Genomic DNA, 19,531 nt, shown 5'->3' on the forward strand with positions numbered 1-19,531 from the left:
GTATCTTACCCCAATGGTAAGGTCACAAGCAAGGAGCCCCTTTTAAGAAGAAGCTCCCAGTCAATCCAGACTCCCATATTTAGAGGTTTTAAAATAATCTCTTAACAATAGCTAACTGCCCCACTTGCTAAGGGCGCACATTCTTGGTTAGCTAACATGGTACAAAGTTATCTATACTTGAAATAGCTGCCACTGAAAGTTGCACACCTCTCCTTGCATATTGCAATGGTTATAGAACCACTTCTGGCAGCAGCTGGGGCTGTCGCACACCTGAGTGTTTGGATTGGTTCTGTTTCTCTTCCAGCTGTTATGCTCTGGAAGTTGACTTTCATTGTACTAATTGTTTCAAGATCCATGCTGTAGACTGCTTTTTATTCAAGTAGGTTCCTTAAGCAAGTGTGTTACAATATTTAGGTGATCTTATCTTGAACATTTTGTGTCGTTTATCCCTGAAGTAATACCAAACGAGCACCTCCAGATCTGGTCAGGGTTCTGAGGAAAACTGGAAATGATTGTTTTTTTTGGGGGGGGGGAGGGTGAAAGAGAGAAGCCCTGAACACCCAAATTTCCACTTCTGCCTTTTTCTTTGAACAGATTGTGGTGTTTATTTATGACATTTAATGTGTTACTGTCCCTTTTAGAAATAATAGCCTCAGGGGAAAGGGTGGGGGGCAGACACGATTTTGTTAATTTTGGTGTCTGGGAGCCTGTAGAAACTTTTTATTGAACCAGAAAAGGGGCTCTTTGGCAAGAAATGCCAGATGTTCCTTATTAATCTTCCTGGTCTCACAAACACCTGCAGGTCCTGTGAGGGAGATTTGACTGCCTTAGGACAAGAGCTTCAGGTAGCCTTTATCATACACAGCAAAGAAGGGATGAAGGGTCTCTCCAGAGAAGGAGGCTTCTGAGAAAGCATAGAGCAGGGCTGCTCTTTTGGCATCGAAAAAGGCCACTTGACCCCCATCGTAGTTCAGACAGACTCGGATCCTCTTGAGCTTCCCGCTCAGGGTCAGGGGAGGATCGATGCCCTTAATGGAAGCCTTGTACCGGCCCTTCCACCTCCACACAGCCCAGATCCCTTCCTCAGGAGTCAAGGTGATCCTTCCCATCACAGGCTTTCTGGCCACTCCCACAGCCCAGCCTTCTCCACTTCCCACAACAGCTTCCCAGAAATGGCACCCTGCTGTGAATCCTTCACAGCCCAGCACAAAGCCATAGCCTTTCTCAGGATATTCAGATAGTTCTTGAGTTGTACTTTGCCATGTCATGGTTCTCTGATCCTCATGTAGAAAGAGATGGGTATTAGCTGAGGCTGGATCCAGAGTCACCTTTGCTGTTGGGAAGAAATGAGGTGACAGAAGGATGCAGAATCAGCTGGGAGATCGATTCACTTCCAGAAGCTCAACTAAACATATCAACATGTAAGATCCAAGTGTCCTGAGGAAACCCCCCCCCCCTGGACAGCCCTGTTTTTAAAGCAATAGCTCAGTTTGCGTCTCTCTTTATTTTCACTCTGTGTGCGAGTATGGTGGGAGGGAAGACAGCATAGTATTGCCGGATCTTGTCAGATCTCAGAAGCTAAGCAGGGTTGGTACTTGGCAGGGAAACCTCCAAAGAAGACTCTGCAGAGGAAGGCATTGGCAAACCACCTCTGCTTCTCACTTGCCTTGAAAGCCCCTTGCTGGTGGTTGCGTTAAGTTGGCTGTGACTTAACAGCACTTTATACACACACACACACACGTGGGTATGGCAAATAAGCTAAGGCTCAGGGCAGGCCTAATACAATGGTAACTCCTACCATTATATATAATCCTGTGCATTTTGGATGCTGTGTTATGTACAGAAGCAGTAGAGAGCAGTGGTGAAAGAAAAGGACTCTGCGCTCTTTCAGAGGTAATTTCCTCCCCCTATTCCAAAATGTCGCTGGGCAGCTGAGCTCTGGTGAGGTCTTGGCAAAGCCATAAGCAAAGAGACTTTGTCAAGCAAGTAGTGAAAAAAGAACTTATTTGTTTTGCTAGGAAAACTTGGAGTGATTCTGCTAGAATGGAATGGATGGGATGTCCTCTCAAGGTTACTAATGGTAGTGTGGTCAGTGCTTAATTGCTGAAGGCAGAGATGTAATATCCTTCTTTAAGGCTTGATGTTCATTAATGTGAAAGGGAAGACCCAGTTTGCCTCTCAACCGCCAAAACCACACACAGAATAAGTGCAGAATAAGAAGTGAAAAACAGCACCGAAACAAGGAGTTACACCTTTATACAGTGTTCTCCAGCAATTTCCCTGGATTCTTTCCATTGTATGCCAGGTATCCCTATCTCTGGATTGACTCGATAAAGATGGATTGACTCAATAAAGGAAGCCACAGCCTTCAATTTGCAAGATCTGAGCAAGGCTGTCAAAGATAGGACATTCTGGAGGACTTTCATTCATAGGGTCGCCATGAGTCGGAAGCGACTTGACGGCACAACACACACACACACACACATCCCTATATCTCACAGCCAGCTTCAATGGTATATGAAAACTCTTGGTGGTGGCCAGATTGGTGGAAGAAGTGAAGTAGGCGAGGCAAGGCAGAGCCAAACGTAGTCTGGGAAAACCAGAGGCAGTGGTGATGAACTTGTGGAGTTGGGATTCCTCCCTCCCCACAAGTCCCCATGGGTCCCATATTGTAGAAACTTCATAACCAAGTTAAACCTGGAAGGCATAATTATGGCCATGCTGGCCATAATTAGACAAGGAGTAGAGAATAAAACTGCTGATATCATACTGCCCTTGTACAAATCTGTGGTGAGACCACACTTGGAATACTGTGTGCAGTTCTGGTCACCACTCCTAAAAACATATATTGCAGATCTCGAGAAGGTGCAGAAAAGAGCAACCAAAATGATCAGGGGACTAGAGCAACTGCCCTATAGGGAGCGGTTAAAACACTTAGGGCTGTTTAGCTTGGAAAGAAGGCAGTTAAGGAGAGACATGATAGAGGTCAATAAAATTATGCATGGCATGGAGAGAGTGGACAGGGAGAAGCTTTTCTCCCTCTCTCATAACACCAGAATGCAGGGTCATTGGTTACCGATTAATTTCTGGGTTCAGTTCAAGGTACTGGTTTTCACCTCCAAAGCCCTTTGTGACCTACAACCCACATATCTGGAGGAATGACTTTGGCTATTTTCGGCTGCCTCAGCTTTGGACATCCGAAGAAAGCATTTTGAAGGTCCCACCCTGCAAATGGGGAACATCAACAGCTGCCTGTTCCCAGTTACAGGGGTGGTTTTATATCCAGGGCAGTTATCCCTGGCATCACACTGGGAATCCCCTGCTGCCATTGAGTCACTGCTGATCCCCTGAGGGCGATCAAATGTAGGAATGTGCCCTACAGCTGCTTAACTTCCACACCCACTGTGTGAGTGGTTCTGTGGCCCCATCCCCAGGGTTTGCCAGGGCCCCAGAATGAAGACTGATTCATCCAGGTATTGTCTGTTGTGGCCCTACCTGGTGGAATGAACTGCCTGAGGTCAGGAGGTCTCCCCTATTTTTATTGTTCCACAGAAATATGAAAAGCAGAACTGTTCAGGAGGGAATTCTTACACAGCTTATCTAGATGTGGGAAATTGGAACTGTGCAAGAGGGTGCTTTTATATTGGGAACAGGGATGTCATTTTAATTAGCTGGATGTAGTTTTATTTGGATTCCCTATTACTATGTATGGGTGTGAAAGCTGAACATTGAAGAAAGCTGATAGGAAGAAAGTAGATTCCTTTGAAATATGGTGTTGGAGGAGAGTGTTATGGATACTGTGGACTGCCAAAAACACAAATCAATGGGTTATAGATCAAATCAAGCCTGAACTGACCCTAGAAGCTAAAATAACTAAACTGAGGCTATCGTATTTTGGTCAAATTATGAGAAGAGTCACTGGAAAAGACAATCATGCTAGGAAATGTTGAAGGCAGCAGGTTAAGAGGAAGACCCAACAAGAGATGGATTGACTTAATAAAGGAAGCCACAGCCCTCAATTTGCAGGTCTGAGCAAGGCTGTCAAAGATAGGACATTTTAGAGGACATTGATTTTTAGGGTCACCATGAGTCAGAAGGGGCTTGATGGCACTTAACACACACACACACACGTTAAAAGACTCACATTTAAAACCCGTGACAACTTACGCATTTCTCTGTCCTACTATTCATAACTAACACATTTATGATTCTCATGTTCATAGGATGGAACTCTCGAATGTCAATGAAACACAGAAAACCTCCCGAGAAGCCCCCCTCGTTCTTGTGAATTTTGTTCTCAATCAGTTTTTAAAATTTACCTCTTTGCATCGGGAGCCCAGAAACTAAACTCTCTGGGGAAGCAAAAGGAACAGAGATTAACAATCAAACCATGGTGTTTATAATCTTGCAATAAAAACAACAATTTACCGAAGTATTGATGCTGAAACAAATCTGGGAAAGGGGGGATCCTCCTTCCAACTCTACCTGCAAATACCTACATTTTTCTTATTGTAATGTAATTTTCAACATTCTCAATTATGGCTTCTGAAGGATTTAGAAAGTGAAGACACAATATCTGATTTGGAAAGCTAATACTTGGCTTCAACACAATTTTGTGCCAGGACTTTGTAGTTCAAGCTCGGGTTTTTAAAAAACGCAATCCAGTGCTATTTAAACCTAGGAAGCTCTGGAATTGACAGAATGGGGTGTAGATGCTGCAAAGTGATAATTAGGGTTGCCAACTGCCAGGTAGTAGCAGGAGATCTCCTGCTAATACAACTGATCTCCAGCTGATAGAGATCAGATCACCTGGAGAAAAATGTCCACTTTGGCAATTGAACTCTATGGCATTGAAGTCCCTCTCCTCTCCAAACCCCGCCCTCCTCAGGCTCTGCCCCAAAAATCTCCCACCGGTTGCAAAGAGTGACCTGGCAACCCTAGTGATAATCCCTAATCTCAACAACAATCAGGCAACAGGAGTTATTCACACTTTGTAAAGTTATTCACAAAATTGTAAAGGAACAATTTTGACAGATCCATTTTTGTTACAATCATATAACAAAGGCAGCACACAGAAGGAAGGATCCCTTAAACATGTTTAGAAAACCACCTCCACCAGCACCATTTTTGGTACAGTAATTATGAACTTCCTCTGAGGAAGTCTAAAAAATGTCCCACCCCACCCCAGAGATGCTTTTCTAAATATCACATTTACATGAGGGAAGGGCTATGCTGAACTGCAGAGGGATCCAAGGCATCGTTGTATAAATTGAGGCTGGACGAAACCATCACATCAGTGTCAGCTATCAAGATGGAAGGACAGTTTCTCCTCTATATCAAGCAAAGGGTTAAAGTAATTAAGCTTGAATTATGCATTAAGAATAGCTATCAGACTTGGCTGCCTGGTTCAATGTATATTCCAAACTGTTTAAGGGTTGCCAGGTTGCTCTTTGCACTGGTGGGAGGTTTTTGGGGCAGAGCCTGAGGAGGGCGGGGTTTGGGGAGGGGCTTCAATGTCATAGAGTCCAATTGAAAAGCGGCCATTTTCTCCTCCAGGCGAACTGATCTCTATCAGTTGGAGATCAGTTGTAATTAGGGTTGCTAACTGCCAGGTAGTAGCAGAAGATCTCCTGCTAATACAACTGATCTCCAGCCAACAGAGATCAGATCACCTGGAGAAAAATGGCCACTTTGGCAAATGAACTCCATGGCACTGAAGTCCCTCCACTCCCCAAACCCTGCCCTCCTCAGGCTCCGCCCCAAAAATCTCCCGCCGCCGGCGAAGAGGGACCTGGCAACCCTAGTTGTAATAGCAGGAAATCTCCAGCTAGTACCTGGAGGTTGGCAACCCTAGTCTAAGTGCAAAAAGGGGACATCAATTTACATTATAATTTCCAAATTGCAATTGAAAAGTTGGGAAGGTTTCTGCTGGTCATTTGCAACCTTTTTCAGCCTCACTAATCAGGTGCCCTCATCTCCTTTTGGATGCTTCTTCTTCCAGTCCCTCCCTTGTAAACACTGTGGCACCCAAGGTATGGAGATAAAACTGAAGGAAAACTTGTAAACATTGGTTCTTGTAGGTTATCCGGGCTGTGTAACTGTGGTCTTGGTATTTTCTTTCCTGACATTTCGCCAGCAGCTGTGGCAGGCATCTTCAGAGGAGTAACACTGAAGGACACTGTCTTCTGGACTGATGTAAAGGGCCTGTTCGAAGTACCTGCAGCCGTTCACTAACCTGGGAATTTCTTTATGATGCCCTCCAGAAAGGGATTGATCTCACAGCAGCCCTGGAGCCTCCATTTTAACTCAGAAGGGAAAGCCTCTGGATTATCAAACTTCTCCTTCGTCTTATACCTAGAGAGAAACACTGTCAGTGACCATTCATCCAAACCACAGTTCCTGAAAGGAGGAAAAGAACTAAATGGGGAAATGTGCAGAAGTAAGATGATATGCAGCTGAAAGTGGAACTAAACCACAAACAGGGAGAAGAAATGTAGAGAGAGACAGAAGTGCTTTGGGAAGGAAAGGCTGCCTCACTACAAGAATCAAATTAGATGTTCTGAGGAATATGTTTTATTATTCGTCTGTTTATATTTAAAAACATTTTATGTTGCCCTTCTGCTCAACTTAGGGTCACCAAGGCAGCAATCAATCAAAAATATCAAAATAAGCTTTAAAATGCAAAAGAATTAAAACACAGAAACAGAAAGGAGGGTTCAGTAAAGGAATAAATATTATCATTTGTTTACAGAATTTGTATCCTGCCTTTCTACCCTTAGATGGGCCACCACAGCAGCTAGCAATTTAAAACACATAATTAAAAACAGGGTTAAAATATATGCAAAACATAAAAACAGCAATTAAAACTTTGGTTATGGTGGAGGGATCATTGAGGGAAAGCCAAAAGAAACAAAAAAAAAGTCTTCACTCATGGATGGAATACGACAACAGTGCAGTGACTGAAGACCCTCTCCCAGGTTACTACCTGCCTAATCTCAGAAGGCAGGGGCATCAAAAAAAGGAAACAGAAGATGGCCATAGTGGTCAGACAGGTTCATAAGGGAGTAGGCAGTCCTTCAGGCATGTAGGTCCCAAACCATATACGGCATATATTGCCAAACCTTATATTGCCAAACAACACAGCAAAGTTCTTCACAAGCAGGTAGAAGACAATAACAGAGGGAGACAGGTAAATCTTCCTGGGAAAGAAATTCCATAATTTTGGTGCCATGACCAAGAAGCCTCTCAGGACATGCCATAGTGTCTCCTCACATGACCCCAGTGATGAAAAAGAAACATATTGGGGCACCATTGTGCTAAGCATAGTGGTCTGTCCCCACCATGGCTTCTCCTCAGTGGCTGCCACTTGTTGACATGTACAAAAACCCTAATCTGATGTTGCGATTTTACATGTTCCTTTTGAATTTCTGTTTAACCTACGAGTGTGATACTTTGTAGGAACTTCTTGGCATCTTTGACCCCAGAGATGCCCCTTCTATTGTCCCTTCCACCACCTAGAGATTTTAGTGAATTAGCAGTGCAGTCCTAAAGCAGAGTGACACCTTTCTAATTATGTGGAATTCAAGGGTAAGAAGAGTTGGTTTTTATATGCCGACTTTCTCTACCACTTAAGGGAGAATCAGACTGGCTTACAATCACCTTCCCCTCCCCACATCAGACACCCTGTGAGGTAGGTGGGGCTGAGAGAGCTCTAAGAGAGCTGTGACTACCCCAAGGTCACCCAGTGGCTTCATGTGTAGGAGTGGGAAAACTAACCCGGTTAACCAGATTAGCCTCCGCCGCTCATGTGGAAGAGTGGGGAATCAAACCTGGTTCTCCAGATTAAAGTCCACCACGCCAAACCACCGCTCTTAACCACTACACCACACTGGCTCTTCTCAAGGCTGCACCATAATGGGCTGTTCTCGGTCAGCCAAGAATTCTCCTCTTGAAGTAGTCTGTGCTCATGAGTGAGATAGGAGGAAGGATCCCATCTCCGATTCTCCTTCTCTCCTGGAGCCTGAGGGCAGCACATTTCTCATGCTATCCAGACCATTCCCAGCATCATGAATGGAAATGCGTAAGATCCACTCACCTCTGCAAGGTTCTTCTGACATCCTGGTGGGAAGAAAAAGAAAGAAAAGACACTCAGTGCCTCCCATGGACCATTCTAGCACTGCAGCCACAAGGAAGTTTTTATCTACACCAAATTTATTTGGAAGATTCACATTATTGTCATCTTCCTTGGCCTCCTTTTCCGATCTTCCATATTCTCAGTACATTAGTTCTCAGGTGTGGCGGATCTTCCCAGAAACAACGCAGCCTAGGCATCTTGACAGGAAGGTGTGTATGTTTGAAAGTGCTGCTCACATTGGTGAAGTTTTCCTACAGTCAGCCCCTTGCGGCAACCATTTTCCCAAAGGGCTATTTTAAAATTGGTCATTGTGGTCATTGTACAGCTTTCATTAAAAACAAATCCGCAGCCCTTTTTGTTGCAGTGATATAATGGGGATATAGGGCGATGAAAGGTGAGTATTTGGAGGAACTAGCAGATTGTGGCAATTAATCGTTATAATGTTATAGCGTGCTTAAAAAGCCCTCTGGCAGCACAGTGTTCGTGGAGAGATGGCAGGTAATGGAGGACAGTACACGCAGAACTATGATGTGTGTATAGTCTATTGCCAGTGCAAATTCCTCTGCGTTCATGGTAGCAATGGCAGGGGGCAGGGAAACACAGAATCCTCACTGTGTGAATGGAGCCTAAGAAACCACTTCGGGCCCTCGCTGCCTTCTGGACCTTTGTCCACTTCGGGCCCATCACACTTCACTCAAGGCCTGGAGATGTGTCTTCATATAGCGTGTCCCTGTTTTCATCAGAAAAGGGTGCCTGTCGCTGTGTTAGAAAACCTTTATGAGATGAGAATTTAGCAGAGAAAGTGAAGCCATTTCCGTGCAGTGCGGTGCAGGGCCGTCTACCTACCTCAGCAGCCGATGCTGAGAAGTGGACATGGCAGCAGGGACACAGTTACTCCCCCACTCCCCAGTTGCTCAGTAGAGTCACCAGATCTCAGTAGGTTTTTTACCCAGAGGCAGAACTCAGGGTAAGGATGTCCTTTGTTCTTGGAAGCCTAACTAACCCCCCAGGCTTCCCTTACTGGGGCTCCCTCTGCTGGCTCCCTTCTGCATCTGTCTCTTCCGGGACTTTCACCCATTCCTTATCCCGCTCTGCCTCCTTGCTGCTGCTTTTCTTTCTCCCCGTCCTCCTCCTCTCTCTGCCACCGGCCCTCCCTCTTGCTTCTCCTCCTCTTTAAGCCTTCTTCCACTTTTGACTGCCCCCTGGCCTCTTGCTCCACCCCTGCTTCTTAGGGTTGCCAGGTCCCCCTCCCCTTTGGCAGGAGATTTTTGGGGTGGGGATCACACCCATCTGAGTGGTAAATCATCCTGTCACACTGTGGCAATTCCAGAAGTAAACCAGAAGTGATGGGATCGCCTTGCTTGCGTCGCTTGTGATCCTTGCTGTGAGTCGGCTGATAGATTTCAAGTCACCTGGCAACCCTACTGCTTCTTCATCCCCACCTCCTTTTCTCACTCCTGAAAAATCTGAAGCCTCCCTCTGGCCTCAGCAGTTTTCTTCTGAGTGGCTTTTCCTCCAATGGATAAGCCAGTTAAGTTGAAGGGAGGCTCCTTAAACTGGAAGAACTTTTTTGTCGAAGGCTTTCACTGTCAGAGTTCATTGGTTCTTGTAGGTTATCCGGGCTGTGTAACCGTGGTCTTGGTATTTTCTTTCCTGACGTTTCGCCAGCAACTGAGGCAGGCATCTTCAGAGGAGTAACATCTTCAGAGGAGTAACATTGATACCCTTGTCATCCGTAAAACAAACTTTCAGTTAGGTCACAAGGTCTACCGGAAACCAACTCACACAGATCACTACTTACACAAAAACTCCAACCACCACCCCAGACAGAAAAGAGGAATAATCAAAACATTAATGGACCATGCAAAACGGATCTGTGAACCACAGTTTTTCAAGGAAGAAATTAATCATCTAAATCACGCACTGCTAGCTAACGGCTATTCTAGAAATGAAATCAGAAGGGCCATTAAACCAAACAAAAATCACAAAACTCAGGAAAAACAGTCTCCCATAGGAAAGGTATTCTTGCCATTTATTAAAGGGGTGACTGATAGGATGGAGAAACTTTTGAAAAAAACATAACCTACAAACAGTGTTTAAACCCACCAAAAAAATACAACAGATGCTACGATCAGCAAAAGACAAAAGACTCACCTCTGCAGGAGTATATCGTATACCTTGAAGTTGTGGACAAGTTTACATCGGGACCACACAACGCAGCATACAAACAAGGATAAAAGAACATGAAAGATACTGCAGACTTGGCCAACCTGAGAAATCAGCAGTGGCTGGACATGGACTGACCAGCTTGGAGGGCTTTAAGAGGGGAGTAGACATATTCATGGAGGAGAGGGGTATTCATGGCTATTAGTTAGAATGGATACTAGTCATGCTGCATACCTATTCTCTCTAGTATTAGAGGAGCAAGCCTATTGTTTTGGGTGCGGTGGAACACAGGCAGGATGGTGCTGCTGCACTCGTCTTGTTTGTGGCTTCCTAGAGGCACCTGGTTGGCCACTGTGTGAACAGACTGCTGGACTTGACGGGCCTTGGTCTGATCCAGCAGGGCCTTTCTTATGTTCTTAAGAGAGTCAGATAGGTCAGGACACTGAGCATCCTTTCCAAGCACAGAACATTTTGAATGGCAGAATCCCACTACAATAAAATCAGAAATTAAATTTTCCTGTGTGAGTTTTGCCCTGTGTAGCTGTAGTTTCCCTGTACTAATTCTGCCCAGTTTTTTAACTGTTCTCCTATTTACTTAACTGCTATAGTATTTGTTTAATAAATTGTTTCTTATTCACTCTGTCAGGGTCCTTCACACCTCAAATTCGGTCATACATCAGGACATGCCTTGACTAAAACAGGAGTTGCCAGTGGGAGGGAGGAAGGCCATCTCCAGCGAAACCTTAGAACCAGGCTGTCCTACCTGCAAAACTTTAATAGCTTGTTGCTGATGCTTCTCTTCCATCTCCTGAATCAGACTTTCATGAGAGGCAAGTTCCTCAGAAAGTCTGGCCAGGTGTTCGTCCTTTTTGCTTGCAATCTCCTTCTCCAACTCCTCCAACTGGAATAGTGTAAGTCTTTCTTGATATAATAGAAACTTGTGTAATCGTTCAAAGTGAGCCACAATTTTCTCTCTCTTCAATTTAGTCGTTTTCTACATAGGAGACAGAAAATAGAGAAGATAAAACCAAAGTGAGGGACATGGTTGGTTCTTGCAGGGTTGAGAGGCTGATTATGAGGATTGACACAGAAAGACCGTGTGACTTTTCAGAGACTCAGGGTTTATCTACAAATTTCAAAATCCTTGTGTTCATATAGGAATAACACGAGCACTGTGCATGAAATGTGCAGGTAGCCCCACATCAGATCTTTTCTTCTTGGGCTCTTCCGCATTCTCATTTTTGTTGCTTTTGTGTCCCTATTGCTTCATTGTTGTTTTTCTTTTCCACGTGTGTTTTTGATATTACATCTCTGTATGTCCAGCATAAAACCCCACATGTACAGGAAGATATGTACAGGAAGATAAATGTACAGGAAGATATGCAGGACATGCAGCGATTTAATATTGAGTCGACCACTAGAGAGAGAATTTAAAAAAAAAAAACTCTGAAGCAATAGGGACACACAAGTGACAAAAATAAGAATGCAGAAGAGCCCTTTGCAACCAAAGCATACAGGAAGAAGCAGCTTTAGCCTTTCTCTGCTATTTTCACATTTGCAAACCACCCAGTAGAATTGATGGTGGCTCCATTGTTAAAGTCATGTTACTTAAGATGTAAGTCTTGAAGGACATTATGCTTCCCACTTTTGAAGGGGTTCAGCTGACCCTTGCCAACTCAGTAAAAAGCCTCAGGGTTATACTGGACCCAACTTTATTGTGGGAGAAGCGAATTAATGCAGTTGCAAACCAGCCTTTCTTCCAACCCCGATCCATGCCATGGTGTCATCAAGATTAGACTATTGTAATGCACTGTTGTGACAAGACAGCTAATTGCAGATGCCTTATATCGGTCTGAGAATGCTGATTGACAGAGGGTTCAAGAAGAACCTGTTTACCTGGGAGAATGGAAGTTGAGAGTGCAGTTAGGAAGAAAGGTGGGGGGTAGGAAAGAAGGAGAAGAGAGAAGGATCAAAGAGGATCCTGAGACAGGGAAGTGAAACCGGTAGACCTTCCCTGAGCTCCTAGGAAAAGGGAGTGATGATCCCTATCAAGTGTAAAAGAAGGAAAACTGGAACCCGTGTGTATGTTTCTGCCTCCACAGACCTTAGAAATTCTGTGTCAAATAAGCTTGCACCTTTTTAACTAAGGAGCCAAGCGATTGCTCTTAAAACTTACAAACACCTTTCGGTAGTACAAAACTGCTAGATTTATGTGACAAACTATCTTTGTATATGGTTCTAAGAAGTTTCCCTCATTTCTGTTGCTTTTTCACCTGCCAGGTTTAAAACTGAAACCTCTCTGACAGTCTGACCTGACCATTTCCGCTTAAAAGTGAAATAAAACAGTTTATATGCTGTAAATTCATATCAGAATCTGTGTCACCTTCAGACATATACCAATGAAAGGTTTTTCAGTTCTTCAGCTTCCTAGGCTGGGTCAGAATGCATCTATATCCATTTTAACATTGAGGTGGGAAGACAGAAACAAAGAAGAAAAAGGAACCTCTTGGTTAAGGAAAAAAGGAAGTGGGGAATCATCATAATTGTACATTGGTCTACCCACAAAATCAATTTAGAAACTCCAGTAGGTGCAGAGTGCCACAGCTCGGCTGTTATCGGGAGCTAGGTGGAGTATCCATATTACTCCCATTCTGCAGTCACTCCACTGGCTGCCCACTGTGGGTGAATTTTAACTTGGCATGAGTGGAGCCATCTTTATTGTCTGCTAGGTTTCTCTGGTTGAAAATGGGCCTTTGTACTTTGACAAGTTTTTATGCTGGCTTTGCTATTTTAAAAGGGCTATTGTCAAAGAAAACAAGGCCTCTGTCCTTGGGCGCTGATAAGATGGTACAGAGGAGAATTTTGAGTTATCCTCCCTGAAGCTACAAGAAGCTAGATACAATTTCTAAGCTGCATGAATGCGTCAATACTTGCTTCTGTCTAATTGGATGGGATAATTCTTCTTTGCAGTGCTTTCTTAGTAATGTTGTGATGTCATTAAAACTATAAAAGTTGTATGCATAATGAGCTCATTTGAACTTCCTTGTCTTTAAGTGATTTTGACTAGGTGAACTTCTCAGCTCGAGCTTTTAATAAAGGATTACTTTAACGTCTCTGTTTTGTTTTGTGGAGTGCATCATTGGGCTGCCCCCCCAATTACCAGGATCAATTCCACTGGCTGCCCACCAGTTACCAGGCTCAATTTAAAGAATTGGCTATCACATAGAAAGCCCTTCAAGGTCTTGGGCCCTTGTATCTATGAGACTGCATCTTCCCCTATGCTCCATCATGACAGCAACCCTCATCCGAGCAAGGCCTTCTGCAGGTGCCAACTGCATATGGGGAAGGTCAACAACTGCCTTTTCTGTTGTGCCCCCCACCTTGTGGAATATCTGCCTCCTAGTGAGAAAGCATATATTAAAAATGTAAATAAATAAAAAATAAATACAAGTACGGTAACTTACAATGGAGCCAATAACAGTTCCACCAGGTGGTTTGCAAATGCAAAAACAGCAAAGAGGAGATGCTAAAGCTGTTTCTCTCTGCCTGCCTTAATTGCAAGCAGGAGGCACAAAACTTCCTTGACGTATCTGGTGCAAGGTCCAGTGAACACAAAGACATTGTAATGTGTAGATGGACCCTCAACAGAAAACAAATTAAAAAAGAAACTGTTCCAAAGGCACAAAACTTCATCAAGATTTCCCATCAGGTGTAAATTCCCCCCCTTTTATTTTGTTTTGCAAAATGCTGCAAATACCAGTTCAGGCTGAAAGAACTTCTTAACCATTCCACTATTGATTTTTCTCCACTAAAACTGATCCCTCCCCCCCCCAGCTTTATGGGTGGTGGAAAATGCTTTCAAGTCACAGCTGAGTCATAGGGTTTTCAAGGCAAGAGACATTTAGAGGTGGTTTGCCATTGCCTGCCTCTGCATGGAATAAGAAAGTTCTGAGAGAACTGTGACTGGCCCAAGATCACCCAGCACTCTCCATGTGGAGGAGTGGGGAGTGAAAACTGGTTCCCCAGATTAGAGTCCGCCACTCTTAACCACTACACCACTCTGAGGGTATACTTTTTTTGAGAAAAAGCAGTGGACTGGAAAGGATGAAGACCCTCTCCATCCATTTTGTGATCCAGGTTTTACCTTCTAAGGCTGTATTTTGTGGTGGGGGAGTCCAGGAAAAAATCTTACTTTTTCCTTAGAATTGCCTTTTAAGAACATTTCATATGAAGGCTATTATAACTGATAAATGGGAACCCACAAGGACTTGCAGGAGGCACCTCATTTCCCCTTCCCCACTATTTCCTCTTTCCCTTTTCTGAAAGCCTCTTCCCTTTTTCTGCTTTCTTCTCTCCTTCTAGGGTTGCCGGCATTCAGGTGGGGCCTGGAGATCTTCTCGAATCACAACGGATCTGCAAACTACAGAGATTAGTTCAACCTTAGGGTTGCCAGCTCCAGGTTGGGGGGTTCCTGGAGATTTGGGGAGGGAAGCCACCTTAGCGGGTATAATGCCATAGAATCCAGCCTCCAAGGCAGCCATTTTCTCCAGGGGAACTGATCTCTGTCATCTGGAGACCAGCTGTAATTCTGGGTGATCTCCAGCCCCCATCTGGAGGTTAGTTAGCAAAAATAGACACATCTGTGTACAATTCGGTTATAATTCCAAAAAAACACAGATACAAAATAATAATATAAGCGTGAAATTCTATTATAAGTTATATGTAGCCAAATATCAAAGTATCAACCAGTGAAAAAAGCTTTTTCTTACATAATTACAAACAGGTATACAATACCAGGTAAGTATCTTAACAATAGTATAGGTAGCAATGAATCTAGTATGTCAAGATATAATCTTTTCTTTAATTCCAGCCATTCACCAACCTACCTTTTATCCACCTCACTAGTCACACCTCTCCAAGTAGATGAGGAACCATTAACAAGCACTCTTTGGGTGGAATCTGTCAGTTACAGATCCACCATAGGATCTAGACCACATTTCCCCAGTTTTCCCAATCAGATCCATCCTTTCTAAATGCTCAAGCTTTGGAATGCTGTTGTTGCCTAGCAACAGACACTGAGGGAATTGGTTTGTTAAAGCTATAGGAGCTCCTTTTATCATTTTGAGTCTTTAAACCCTCCAATATATTTTTTTAGATTTCACATTTTTTTCCTGCAAACAATGGGCATTTTTCAGGTTTGTAAAAAGATCTGTCTTGCCCATTCACAGATCCAGTCACCAAATTTAAGTATCCAAAGATTTGGCTGACTTCGCTGTTAGTATGTAAGATAAAGAGCAGGGCTGCCTCATTTTATATTATAATTTCCAAGATATTACTTTCAGTTCTTGTTCACTTCCCAGTAATTGTGACTCTTACAAGCATGTCTTGGCTTTCCTTTTCAGCATCTGCTTTATATGCCAGAATTTTCTTTCTCTCATTCTTCACAGTCTCCAGGTATCCACGGATCTGATCCTGAGGAGAAAGCAAACTTTCTGGAGAAGTTCATTTTTAAAAGTCTTGCTGTATACACTCATGAAAACTGTTCTTCCAATAAAAACAGGCCTAACTACACAATATGCCCAACACCTGCCGTGTCACTGCTTCATGACCAGACTGATAGTCAGATGTACATCAGGGGAACTCACCTTTAAAAGTGCTCGTTCACTCGGCACTTCAAGAAAGGAGAACTTCTGGTTTCACTCCCACTTCACTTTTGCCACTAAAAAGGTGTGAGGGTCTTTTAGTCCTTTTTTCCTTCCAAGGGCCCCAATCCCTGTATCAGATGGCACAGGCCTGTCCAGCTCCAGAAGGGGCCCCTGGTTTCAGCTGACTAAGTTGGGACCAGAATACAATATTAATGCCTTTTGGGAAATATTCCAGAGGTTGACAGAAGCAGCTCAGTTGCCAAAATAACAGGGGGCTTTTATCCTGGGGGCCCTACTTGATAGGGAAAGGAGCACTCAAGGCACTGTGTAAGGAAGAAGGTGCCACCTATGACATATCCTAGAACAGTATGAAATATCACCATTGTAATATCCGGACCTCAAATAAAGGCCTCAAAGATAGTTACAAAAATAGGCATCCCATAAAGAAATAACTTAATTTATTGGCATCTCTGAAAGCCTTCACAGAAGGCTACCTACCAAATGGAATCAGCCAGCAAACGATGACAACAGCTGAGTGCTGAGACATCGTTAAGATAATAAATACAGTGCTCAGAGACGACCTCTGCTTAAAGAGACATCACATCACATCTCCCGTTCACAAAAAAATAAAAATAAAATAAAATACATAGAATGAATTAAAACATGGTTTTTTTTAAAAAAACACATATGTTATACAAATAATATGAATCAAGATAATCAACTATTCCACCAGGCCTATAATTGAGGGCAGCTGCAAGTTTATCCATCATTGCTATCCTCCCCATGCCCCCTCCTCTGCACACTCTTGCTATCTATGGGAGTTGATCTGCTGAAATCCGGCTCCACGGTGGCGTTTGGGATTGTTTAATGCCATCTTGTTTCATAGTTTCTGATATGATGTTTTAACTGATGTTTTATGGTTGTATGTATTTTTAAGTGGATGTTGCCCGCCCTGAGCCCAGCTTGCTGGGAATGAGGGTGGGCTATAAATTAAGGGGCTGAAGGAGGCCACCACCCTCCTTGAGAATGTTCTTGGAACCAAGCCATGAGATCTGGCCTGGGAATTCACCTGACCTGATGGGAGAGGGACAGTCGGACCCCCTTGGGGGGCTGGAAGTGTTACCCAAATTAGATAGTCTCCATTTTAGTTTTTGGGAAATTTGCAAGCAGACTAAAGCAGTACGAGAGGTTAGAGTACAGGACCTTTTTGCCAATGTATACAGAGGTCAAATCCCTGAGAAAAACTCTTAATAACAATGAGATTTCTTCTTAAAATAATGTGGTTTTGTTGAAAAATAGATTTAAACACAACCAAAAACACACTTTTGATTCTAAGCCTAAGAAATACCAGGGAGGAGGGGTTGGACACAAGGATTTTAGGGAGTGAGGGAGATAATTAATGGTCTGAAGAGAGGCAAAGTCTGTGAAAGCTGCGCTAGAAAAAGGATGGAAACAAACCCACGCTTCCAGGAAAATAGAGCGAAAAAGCCTTGCACGCAAGAAAGGGGTAGGTGCTGGATCCAAAACACACACATTTGAATGGCCTTGAAAGTGACCTGAGGTACTGTGAGGTACCTGGTAACTGAACATTGCCAATGAGACAGCAGGTTAGACTTCCCCTGACTATGGAAGATCCACTGATTTAGCAATTTGCAATAATCTCTTTTCCTTTCTGTAAAATGTATTGAAATGTATTAGGGCAGCCAGGGAATAGCTTGTTGCTGGGCAGAATATCTCGGTATGTCTGTGTGCTAAGGAATTGGGGCAAGAGTCATGGAGGGTTACAGTAAACCATAACAAGAACTGGGTGAAACTGTTACTCTACTGCCGCCTCGATGTCTGGAGTGCTATCAGCTCTACTCTGAATGTTGATGGGTTGTCACATCTTGAATTTGGATAAATATCCCTTCCTCAGTACAATCGGGGCTCAGAGATTTTTACTCGGTAGAGTGCTCTGGGTAGCAGCTGCTCCAAATAAATAAATGTTTTCTTGTAAACAACGGTTTTGGGTCTCCTTCTCCTCCACGAACCATTTTACCATATCACCAGAGACAAAGAAACTTAAATTGTTTTACTGGGGTCAAAAAAAGAGAGAAATAAAAATTAACGTTCATCAGGGTGAGATCAAGATCTATCCCCTCTCTATTTTCCAAACCACTATTCCCTATTTTCCACACCTTTAGCTTAAAAAGTAACTCCTGCTCCAGATTGGAGTAGCTTTGCTGAATGTTTGTTAGTTGTTTCTATATTATTTGGGATAAGGAATGAGTCTCTGCTTTGGTTCAGTACTATAGGATTTGCTTAAGATAAGTCCCCCCACTTTTGCACCAAATCCCTCAATAAACTCTATATTCCTTTTAAATCAGGTCTGTCATCCTTTTCCTGCTAAAGACTTGCTGCTCACAGCTACCTATTTAGGTAAAGATCCCAGTTTTCTGTGCCCTGCACAAACACGCAAGTGAATTCCCCGTGTTAATCTGAATGAAACAGAGAAAGTGGGTTAGTCTTAGTTCTGTTCTCAGTATGGCCCAAACACTCACTATAAAAAGGAGAAAAACCTCACAACTGGCATCTTGTTACCTCCTCACAAGCGAAAGCATCAGCCCCGGAGGGAGAGCCCCTTTCCTGCTATACTTGGAGGAAAGTGCATCTTCCCCAGACAATGGAAGGATTCACCAGTAAGGATCCAGATGAGTTCCTACCTTATATTGCTGAGCAGCCTCTTCCAGGAGGTATATTTTGTGTCCTTTGTGTTCTGGGGATCGTTTACAAACAAAACACACCAATTTTTCATCCTCTTCACAGAAGAGGTGGAGTTTTTCTTTGTGTCTAGAGCAAATATCTCCTTGTCCTGAACTTAGTGCCAACATTGGTTCTTGACCGTGAAAGCCTTCAACAATATTTAGTGCCAACAGTTTAATTTTTTCAGCTACGTTTCCCAGCATCCAGTTTGGACGGAAATCCCCTTTCTGGAACTTGAATTCGCAGACAGGACACTTCAAGGACCCCAGTGCGTCCCACTTCTCACAGTAGTTGGTAATGCAGACCTGACAGAAACTGTGCCCACAATCCAGAACCACGGGGTCTGTCAGGCACTCCAGGCAGATGGGGCATGTGATTTCGTTTTGCACATCTGTGAATGGTGAAGCTGAGGCCATGGCAGCTTGTAAGATCTGTAAGAAGGCAGCAGAAGATGAATGAGCTAGAGAGAAGGGCTGGAATTTTAGGCTGTTGCCATGTTGAATTTTATTTTGAAATAGATTGAATTTTATTGTTGATGCTATGTATGTTATCTGCTGCCTCAGGAGTCTGAAGGTTGAAGGGGCATACACATCTTTAAACAAACAAACAAACAAACAAACAAACAAACAAACACAGTATCTCCTGTTGGAAAAATTCTCCATTCTGGGAGATCTAATGTAATGTACTCTCTGATGAGACTCAGACTTTACCGAACTTTATTCCTATAGAGAGCCACTGGGCCATTCTTCTAACTAATTTTTTTCTGGACTGGTAAACCACTTCCACTTGCGGGAATTACCATGTGTGTGAGAAAACATAAACTTGTGGGTAAGTTCAGAAATGA

At 43.5% G+C, this 19,531-nt stretch overlaps 1 protein-coding gene across 1 annotated transcript; it reads right to left on the reverse strand.

The window, feature by feature from the left end:
* Positions 1-827: 827 nt before the first annotated feature.
* Positions 828-19,103, reverse strand: LOC130474314 (tripartite motif-containing protein 10-like). The gene is made up of 7 exons (XM_056845870.1): positions 18,648-19,103; positions 15,677-15,772; positions 11,064-11,294; positions 8,096-8,118; positions 6,236-6,354; positions 4,320-4,352; positions 828-1,333 (listed from the first exon to the last, which is right to left on the reverse strand). The coding sequence occupies exons 1-7, from the start codon at positions 19,101-19,103 to the stop codon at positions 828-830; spliced, it is 1,464 nt and encodes a 487-aa protein (XP_056701848.1).
* Positions 19,104-19,531: the final 428 nt, after the last annotated feature.

This window comes from Euleptes europaea, chromosome 1 (genome assembly GCF_029931775.1).
Source record: "Euleptes europaea isolate rEulEur1 chromosome 1, rEulEur1.hap1, whole genome shotgun sequence".
In the NCBI taxonomy this organism is placed as follows: Eukaryota; Metazoa; Chordata; class Lepidosauria; order Squamata; family Sphaerodactylidae; genus Euleptes; species Euleptes europaea.

Bases quoted from the DNA above. Each gene is read 5' to 3' on its own strand.
- LOC130474314 (XM_056845870.1), bottom strand. From the start codon at position 19,103: ATGGCCTCAGCTTCACCATTCACAGATGTGCAAAACGAAATCACATGC. The intron at 11,295-15,676 runs GTAAGAGTCACA...TCTCCTATGTAG, and splicing joins AGGAAAGCCAAGACATGCTT to AAAACGACTAAATTGAAGAG. The intron at 4,353-6,235 runs GTTAGTGAACGG...TTGCTTCCCCAG, and splicing joins CATCATAAAGAAATTCCCAG to AGAGTTTAGTTTCTGGGCTC.